We start from the raw sequence: 10,000 nt of genomic DNA on the forward strand, positions 1-10,000 counted from the left end.
CCAACTCAAATTCGTGCCAGTCTGTCCGTTTATGTACAAAACAAACTCAGTGTAGGATAGATAGATATGATAAACCATCACTGAAAAAAAAAATATTTGCATCTATTCTCCTTCTGTTTCATATTGTTTCCCTCTATACTGTATTACTGTCTTACATCACAAGTCTACGTCACACCCACAGAGTTTCATTACACAAGTGTTACCTCCGCCGGCACAAACACCTGTGGAAGGGTTTTTTCTTCAGAATGAAAATTCCCATCAATACACATGTTTACTAAGTAGTTATTGTTACTGGAATAAGGGACAACGTATGTGGTTCTCAGAAATATAATCATATATGGGAATGTCAAAAAAGAGATATAGATACAGAGAGAGAGAAAGATAGATAGGATAGATAGAGAGAGAGAGAGAGAGAGAGAGAGAGAGAGAGAGAGAGAGAGAGAAAGATATATATATATAGAGAGAGAAAAATTATTTACAGAACAGTGTACATGTTCTGCAAAAAGCCAGGTTAAGATGCCAAGGTATCTATCCCAACTGGCTTACCTTCTATTTAAGTATAAGGTATCAGTCAAACAGCCTGATGGACTGCATGCACTTTAGACTTTATCCTATTTACATGACTATCTGGTTTGGTTGAGCGTTATGCACATTTTGCAGATTTTTTATGAGTTTGGCTTTGCCTTCCAAACTGCATCCTGCACACATCGTGTAGTATACTGATATCCTTTAACAGTCAATGAGCAGGAAAGTATAATTCTCATAACCTTTTTCTGTAAAACTTTAACAAGTTTCAGAACATTTGGTGACAGCAAACTAACAACCGGACTCCCATAGTCAATCATGGACCCAACTTGTGAATTATATATCAACCTGAAGACTCTAAAGGAGGAACTACACATCTGTTGCTTCTATATTGCAATGGTCTTGAACGCTCCAAGCAGTGTTATTTAATATCTTGAACGAGAACTGCATGACATGAGGTATGGATCAGTCACCCTAACATCAGGCATTGTGGTGACAACCTGTATAACCTGTCCGCCTAAAGTTGTGATGTAAGGCAGTTATCAGGGCTGAATGTATACTTGGTCTTAATAAGGTTGATTATAAGGTCAATATAAGCACACTCTTTTCTGAATCATAGGCCCCCTATCAAAGATCAAAGTGAGAATATCATCAGTATAGGATGCTGTACTGTCTAAGTCTCCAATCTTACTGACAAGCTTGCATTACTCTCAAATTATGAACTACATACCTCTAATTCACCGAAAGCGCTGCAGGTGCTTTGGTATCATACTTATGCTTTCCTATAAGATAGATGATCAAAAGGTTCCATAGTAGACGCTCGCCCTTAACCCTAAGAAGCTCACCTGCAAGCAGTAAGACTGTTGATTCATGGAGAATTGCTGTAGAAAGCACTCTCGAAATCTATATAGAATGAAGACTGTACATAGTTTCCCATTGGCTACTTTGCTAAACATATTTGTGTTCCTTTCCGTTATGGAAGCTAAAGACAAATAGTTGAATCTGGTCTTTGATCTAGTGGAGAAGATAAATGAGAATTATGTAGGAGAGACCGGATCAGATGAATTGGTCTGAATTCGTCGGGTCATCCTGGTTTTGTAATGGGTATGAGGATTTCTTCCCTTTGCCTCTACATAAGCACGAAGTCAGACAATGTCATAATTAATTCCATCATCCCAGGTGCAGTGGATTTGCTAATTTAAATAGCTGCAGGAAGTTTGGCAGTTGTAAATGGTGTGTCAGCCAGGTCTGTTGGTTGATATTGATAGTCTATTTCATTTTTGTGTTTGATGAAGCTACCCTGTCTGGATGGAGTCAAGGTGTTGTATTGTATGAATGGCCTTAATCTTATCAATTTCCTTTCAAAATTACTCACAGGGGTCGTGGAATCAACCATTTCTACCCACAATTCTCCCCTTTGAGTCCTTATCTCATCAAGCTTCTCACTGAAAAACACACAGGGGCCTCACTAAGTGGAATCCCTAGCTAAGTGCTTCCTCCTGTTTTTTTTTTTTTTTTTCTTTTTTTTCAGAATAACCATAGATTGTATCTATCTTCAAAGTAGCTTTATCTCATGATCTTAATTTCATGCTTGCTTACTCTAGAGGATGGAGACCTATGCATGATAGTTTTTTGGAGTTTGATGAATGATACTACCAATTTGTGACAGAGTTTTGTTAAAATGATTGATACTGATAGGAGGAAAGTCCAGCATGCAATCCTGAAAATGAATGTATAATGATGTTTAGTAGTAATAGGATATCATGGGGTGGGTGTCCAGTAATCCCTGACTATGACTATGACTATTACTTCTATGGTGCCTGGCAAGGTTGTTGAATATGTAGGGCTATATAATCTAATTTACTTCATAGATAATGTGTCTTTTCAAACCATACATGATAGATATATGGGATCACTAGTGCTTTTGAGAGAATCATAATAGGCCTTACCTTTTTTGCCAATGGTGCTTCCTTTGGAGTCTAGGTGAGGCTGGCAAGCATTAAAATCTCCATGCAATATGACAGTATCACTATGTATCATATTGTCCAGGTGGTTAGCTGACCTGTCACTGTTGCATGAGTTATACACATTAAAAATGGGGATAGTTTTACCATCAAGAAATGATTTGACACCATGATACTCAGCACTTGTTGTCAAGTTTGTCTTCTAGATTTAGATGGAGTAATTTTTCTGTGTAGATGTTGCTTCCTCTTGTAGAAAGATTAGCAACATTGTGTCTGCCATCTTAAATTTATCCCGCAATTTTTGCATAACGAGCAATAGCTCTGATCTCTTGAAGGAAGCAAACATCAACATTCTCAGAGTGAAGATATTCAAAGATCATTGCCTTGCATCTCTGTCAAGTGTTTATGTTCCTTTTAATACATTTCAGGAAATTACTTTGGAGCCATCTGTCATCTTTTGACTATTCCCCTGTTACCTTTTGACCATTCCCCAAGTCCACTAGAAAGAAGAGAGAAACAAAGCACAGGGAGAGAGAGAACAAAAAGAGTGAGAAACAAGTCAAAACAAACCGTATCCTTAAAGTGATCTTGAGTATTCAGTGTTTTCATCAAGATTATGATTATCGTCATTATTCCTTATGACATTAATAATACTAATATTGTCATCTTTTTGTCATGGATGACACTAATAATGTTAATTTTTTTGTTGTATATGCTATATCATCATAGCCACATTTAGCATCATAATCATCTATTGGTTTTATCTGTGGATTGACTTTGCAACTTTCAGGGTTCAGTGTTTGCAATTTGGTGTTTCTCAGTGGTATCAGATCACAAGATCATTATACTGTTACTTCACATAAACAAGATAGACAATTTACAAATGAGATATGACATTATCATAATGAAGTCTGGAAAATGACATTCAGATTTCTAAGTTCAATAAGAAAAATTATTGATAATTTTCTGTGCAAATAACTGTGAACAAACATTCATTACAAAAGGAAAAATGTTTTTTGCTATATGTAAAATCATATCCTTTACTTCAGGTTCCCAACTGCACGTGAGACAAACAGAATGTACAATAGGAAATATCAACATTTCCTATTCACTATCACAATAAAAGGTTATTGACTAAATTATTAATAGCAGACATTTTATTTTTACCACACTGGAGTACAGACAAGCTTAGTCATACGTAATCACAATAAAAAAGCTGACCTTATATTAACACACGGGTAGGGGCAGACACAGCTACATTAGGGTTTATATAAATGCTCTCATCATTCAGTGTACACAGAAAGAAAACGGGTCGTCTACTTCTATTTTTTGTCTAAATATGTAAAATAAGTTGTTCGTAATAAGGAATGTTATACAGATTGTGGATAACAAAACAGACAAGATAAATGTCTATGTAACTTGTTTTCTTTTTTTCTTTAGTGGTAAGTGAGAGCTCTGCTTTTGATACAGAAGACCACTCTCTCTCTCCATTAAATGCTACACACATTATAATCCTCAAGCACAGCCAAAACTCTCACATAGCAATTGATGTTGAAATGTTTACATTAATATATTTACAACTTTTTCAAGCAGGAAGCAGTGTCTGTGGGTAAGAATAAGAAAAAAAAATTATCCAATACTATCATGGGTAGTGTGCCCGCCCATATGATATCAACCACGTGCTGTCTTATGCAAAAATGGTGAGCCATACAGCAGTCAAATTCTTAAATGGCACTTGAGCAGAGGTAAGTACTTGAATGTTATATTACTGATTAAGTTACTGGTTGCTGGCTTTACAATAAATAACTATGAAAACATTTGTGGTAAAAATGCTTTTGTAATCTGTAACTGTTTTTTTTATTTTTTTTATTTTAAAAATATAAAAAAATTGAATGGTGATGGTGTTGCTGAATTAGGAATATAGCCAGTATAGAAAGTAATATCCAAAAGAATGCTGTAAAGCAGATTTCAATAAATAAAACAGACATTTCTTTCACCGAAGTGTCATTTCAGAATTTGCAATACTCCTTTGTCGCAAGAGCCTCGTCACATTTGATGCAACTTGAACTCTAAGACACAGTTATGGAAAAGGTGTGACGAGAGGACAGTCACGACCCCAAGCATGGGTGCAGTAATGACAACATACCGACTCGTAGGACAACCATAGGCGAGGGTCATGACTGGCCCTCCGACCACAATTTAGAGTTGAGTGATCAGACCATTGACCCAGTATGTATATATTGTCATATCAACTGGGCAAATATCATCCTATTATCATTAAAATACAGAACTACTGTGTAAGAATTCAGTTTATACTTATTTAAGGCATTTGCCCAGGTTGATATGACACAACCTTGAAAAAACTATTCAAAGAAATTCTTTTATAAGCTCTGTCAATCTTAGAGAGCAAATAATTAAAATGTTTGTACAGTCACTGGTAATTAAGAATTAAAAAATTTCAATTATTTACTAAAGTGCACTGATTTTAATTATCTAGAAATTACAATTTGGTCCATTTATAAATCTCAAAATATTAACCATAAGCCATTTTGTAGAGTCTACATTGCACCTAATCATATGCAATACATTTCCTAATGTAAAAACAAACAGTTAAACAAATAAAACAAGATTCCTTTTATGTAGTCTTGATATTCAGCCAAGAGCAATATCTAAAAATTATCTGCAAAATGTCCATATATCAAATTCACTTAGCAACTGAACTGAGATGAATTACAGTACTTTGAAATGGGCATCACACGTCTCAGTTTCGTAATTGGCTATGCTATATGACTAGGCCTAGTTGAAAGTTTTCCTGGAGACGATGCAATGTAGTGTTAGCTGCAACCATTGGATTGCCTATTTTTCATTCTCTTTTCCTTGATGTATAAAAAGAAGAACCAAAAAATAATTACATACAATACAGGCAATACCAAGTGTACAGTATCCACAGGAATAACTTGTCCCAGACATCAAATCCAAAGATTGCGATTAATTTGTGAACATTAAAGTATTATCCTTTACATGATAAGGCTATGATCAGCACAGCAAAGATGGCAAAGTCTTCCATGCACACATTTAAAATCATTATTATTCTTTTTTTTTTTAATTGCAGTGTAAAACAAAAATACTGCCTGACTTTTTTTTATTTTTCCATTTGATGAACTATAATATTCATAAAAAGGGAGGAGTCTAAAATATATTGACTATATTTTGCTGATGCTTTCACAATATGAGAATCACAAATCTCTTCCACCAGTACATAAATGAACATGAAGTTTCTTGCACACACGTAATGCTGGATTATATCAGGCATTCACATTTACTAATGACCCTCACTATAAAGATTAGTTCTCTAAATTTACCATGTGCAGTCACAAAGAGGACATCAATAAGAAGTCATTTTGTTACTACACATTATTCTACTCTCAAAATAGTTCACGGTACCTGAAAACCAGAGAATAGGGGTCCACACGCTGCTAACATATTTCTAGTGATGAATTAATCTAGTCTCTTTGTCTACTCATTCTCTTTCTTTGGCAAGCTTTATTTCAACCCATTGCAATCATTCTGAAAATGCCTTTTCTTGTTCTATTATTTAGTTTCAAACATCCTTGTTGCAGCTAATGTCCTTTATTACATGTAGAAGAAGTATTACTCGCTCACTCCTCAAAGTTTTACAAATCTTCAAGCCTGTCTATTTAAGTGTAAATATGAAGACTAGCAGACGACAAAGGTCTACACTGGGGAGTCCTTTGTAACACTGCTCTTGGACTCGCTCTTTTTCAGCTTCTCCTCTTCCTCCTTCTGCTCCTCTTTCAGGATCTCTTCTTTGTCATCCTTTTCACTGTGGGAATACAACACTGGTATGAGCGTCACTTAAGAGACGGAACTTCAGAATCAGAGTTTAAATTTCATGCCAATTAAATTTACATAAATTTTGTCAAAAGAAGACTAAGATGCAGAAAGGATCATTCCCTAAACATCAAGTTTCTGGATTTAAAATAATGGAAAAAATGTGCTGCAATTTATTGCATTTCAGAAATAAAAACAAAACAAATAGTGAAATTGCAAACCACCAAGAAATCTTGCTGTGAGTACCAACCTAAAACGGAAGCCATTCTAACTCTACCCCATTAGCATGCATGCATTTAGATGAGAGTTGGTTGTTTGTATGACCGTTGGCTGGAATCTGTGCTTAATAAGCTGCCAAGAGACCTTGCAGATGTCATTGACTGTGGACTATATGACGTGGAGCTCCGGCTGTCTTGCTGGGATGGATAATGAGCAGCATCTAGATTATCCATACTCTGACTGTGGTTTTGTTGCTGAGGACGTTCACGAAGGTACATAGTTGTTACTGTTTTTAGTGGTTTCTTATCATCTTTCTTTTCAGTGGAAGGTGGTGGGGCTGGAGGCGGTATCATTGGTCGGATAGGTCGCGGAACATTTTGGTTCTGTGGAGGGCTGGAGGTGTAGCTCGATGGCTGTCCTGCAAACCTGGACATGGGTTTTGGTTGAACATCCTTACCAGAAAAAGTTTTCCTTTTTGAATTTGGCAACACTGGATCATCGTATGGAGCAATTTCATATGCCAATTTGGGTTTTGCATCATAATGAGGACTTTGAATTGGCTGATAGAGTGTACTTAATGAGCTCTGACTTGGAGACCTCATGGGACTCTTTATGGTCTCATATATACCAGACTGACTGGAATTACTTGATGGCACTTGATTTCCTATCCCATTCTTCAATGGCATGTTGTAGGGAAGTCTGGATCCCTGATTCAATGCCTCTCTGCTTGCCGACATATTATAGGGCGGTCTCTGTACCTGATTCAGTGCCTCTCTGCTTGCCGACATATTATAGGGAACCCTCTGTGCCTGATTCAATGCCTCTCTGCTTGCCGACATATTATAGGGCGGTCTCTGTACCTGATTCTGTGCCTCTCTGCTTGCCGACATATTATAGGGAGGTCTCTGTGCCTGATTCAATGCCTCTCTGCTTGCCGACATATTATAGGGCGGACTCTGTACCTGATTCAGTGCCTCTCTGCTTGCTGACATATTATAGGGAACCCTCTGTGCCTGATTCAATGCCTCTCTGCTTGCCGACATATTATAGGGAACCCTCTGTGCCTGATTCAATGCCTCTCTGCTTGCCGACATATTATAGGGAGGTCTCTGTGCCTGATTCAATGCCTCTCTGCTTGCTGACACGTGGTATGGAGATCCCGGTACTCTATTAAAGGAAGACTGGTCTCCATATAACATTGTATCTGTAGCAGACTCTTGTACATGATTAAGAAGTTTGTCATGACTTTGAGATTGTCTCCCTAAAGACAGCCGTGTATCAGGATTCCTCATTGGTAATGGAGGTTTAGGTTTCGGTGTTTCTGGATAATATGCCTGTCGGTTTACGAAAGGAACTTCATAAATTGAGTCGGTGGAAGTGTCATGGTCAAGAATTGGAGTGCTATTGCTACTCCTCATTGAGCTACCTGTATTGAAAACAGGATTTTCAAGAGCCATTGCCATACTGTATGGACGACCACTTGGCCCATAGCCACTCTGGTTCTGACTGTTCTTTTTCATTATGACCTTAGCAATATGCGGCTTTGTGATATGGCTGTTTTGACTCCTCACTTTTCTCTCATAATCCTCATTTTGGCCCATAACCTGCATTTTAATTGGAGCAGGATTATGTTGGTTGTGTACTTGCTGCTTTCGATGTCTGAGATCTTGGTCAGCAAGTGTCCTGACATCTACTTCATTTACTTGTACAATGGATCTCCTGTTAGGCCCTTGTCTGAAAGTTTGGTAAACAGTGGAAATGAAGTTCAGCTCTTGCTACTCTCCTAATGCCTATGTTGAGAATTACTTTTGAAATGGAAAACAGAGCCAGAGGGAATTTTTGGTTGAACATTTAAATCATGGTTTTGACAAAAAGATACGGAATGTGTATCAGATAAATTCTGAGAAAAATCACTACTTACTATATAAAAAAAAAGGGGGGGGGGCCATCTGATTTTAACTTTCAATATCATATTTTCCATTACACCCTAACATACATGGTACATGGTAATTCTCCAAAATCTGAAACTTTCTGATGTTTTTCACATGTGTAATTTGCACATTACAACACTGCCATCTTAAATTAACTTATCATATATCAATTACATAATCATCAAATATTTAGTTATCTATAAACATGACTACAGAACTACCTATACAACTTCAACATAAGCAATAAATCAATTTTAATCACAAAAATAAAATGGCCTATACTCTACACACAACAAGTGCCTTATCTGAAAAACTTCCCAATATCACGGTAGAGACTAACTGTATGAGGGTTTACAGGATTGTTGGAAAAAAGGTTATGCAGCACTAAGAACCAAACAAATCAAACGAAACGATTAAATGTAAAGTCATGGTCGAAAGTTCCTTCCAAGGAAACAAGTTGAATTAAAAGGTGAAAGTCCTCAGTTTTTGGACGATATCTGTTTAATTAACATTTTGCATGGACTGCGGCCTATTCACCCATGGACGATAGATCAATCATATCTTGGAGTTGAATATGATAGGGAACTTTCAACTCTTCCTTTATATCTAATAGGTTTCTATACTTTTGCAGTTACAAGAAACAAAAATGTTATTTAATGTTATTTCTAGAAATATTTGCTAATTTACAGGAATGATGATGGAAGTGATGTTATAAATCATCTATGCTAAATTACATAAAAATGAAGATTTACTCACTTGGTCTTACTTGGAACTGCCAAAGAATTTAACTCCAAAGTACAACTTTCACTTATATTGATAAAATGACAATAATAATCAGAAGAAAAAAAAGAAAGGTTATATAACATTTCATAGGCCCACATATGACATTTGAAACAAATATATTTGTTTCAGTTGACAAGTTTTCATTTATCTACAATACATAAAATACAATAAAATGTGATTTTCCAATACAATTCATCACAAAGGCATCTGACAATAAATACATCATTACACATGGACTTAACATTAGGACATATAAACAGCTAAGAAGTATAATATATAAACACATGAAAACCCACATAAAACAGATGAAATTATTATAAGTACAAGACAAATGCATAATTATTTTCATAATTTTCGAACATGAATTAATCACCATACTCAAATCTTCCAAATTTCTTGTTCCTTGCACATACCACGGTCATTCCCAACAAACATAATCATCATGTTCTTATTAAACACATTAATAAGATTTACAAAAAAATCTTTGTAACCTAAGAATAAACAAACAATTCACAGTCACCAGCATGCAAGAACTGTTGTTAATAGGTAAAGCAAAATAAGTCACATGCATTGTGTTAATAAGCAAAGGAAAGCCAATGGTTCGAAGATCTCTGAACATTATTGTTATTGTTATTCTTTTATCATAATGATATCAACTGCAAATTGCACAAGAAGATATTGCTATTATAGAGACAAACTGGCTATGACTGATAGGCGGTGAAAGAT

The 10,000-nt window shown here is 36.0% G+C and overlaps 1 protein-coding gene across 12 annotated transcripts in view; it reads right to left on the reverse strand.

The window, feature by feature from the left end:
• Positions 1-3,628: 3,628 nt before the first annotated feature.
• Fas2 (neural cell adhesion molecule fasciclin 2) overlaps positions 3,629-10,000 on the reverse strand; it is a 144,916-nt gene continuing 138,544 nt past the window's right edge. For all 12 annotated transcript variants that reach the window (XM_086550828.1, XM_086550826.1, XM_086550824.1 and 9 more), the window contains 2 exons: positions 6,592-8,294; positions 3,629-6,333 (listed from right to left, as the gene is read on the reverse strand). In XM_086550828.1, the coding sequence (XP_086406954.1) occupies positions 6,638-8,294 (1,657 nt within the window). In that variant the 3' untranslated portion in view covers positions 3,629-6,333; positions 6,592-6,637. The remainder of the gene's footprint in view (positions 6,334-6,591; positions 8,295-10,000) is intronic.

This window comes from Penaeus japonicus, unplaced genomic scaffold (assembly GCF_977035675.1).
Source record: "Penaeus japonicus unplaced genomic scaffold, GWHDUDI00000001_assembly GWHDUDI00000024, whole genome shotgun sequence".
NCBI classification, from domain to species: Eukaryota; Metazoa; Arthropoda; class Malacostraca; order Decapoda; family Penaeidae; genus Penaeus; species Penaeus japonicus.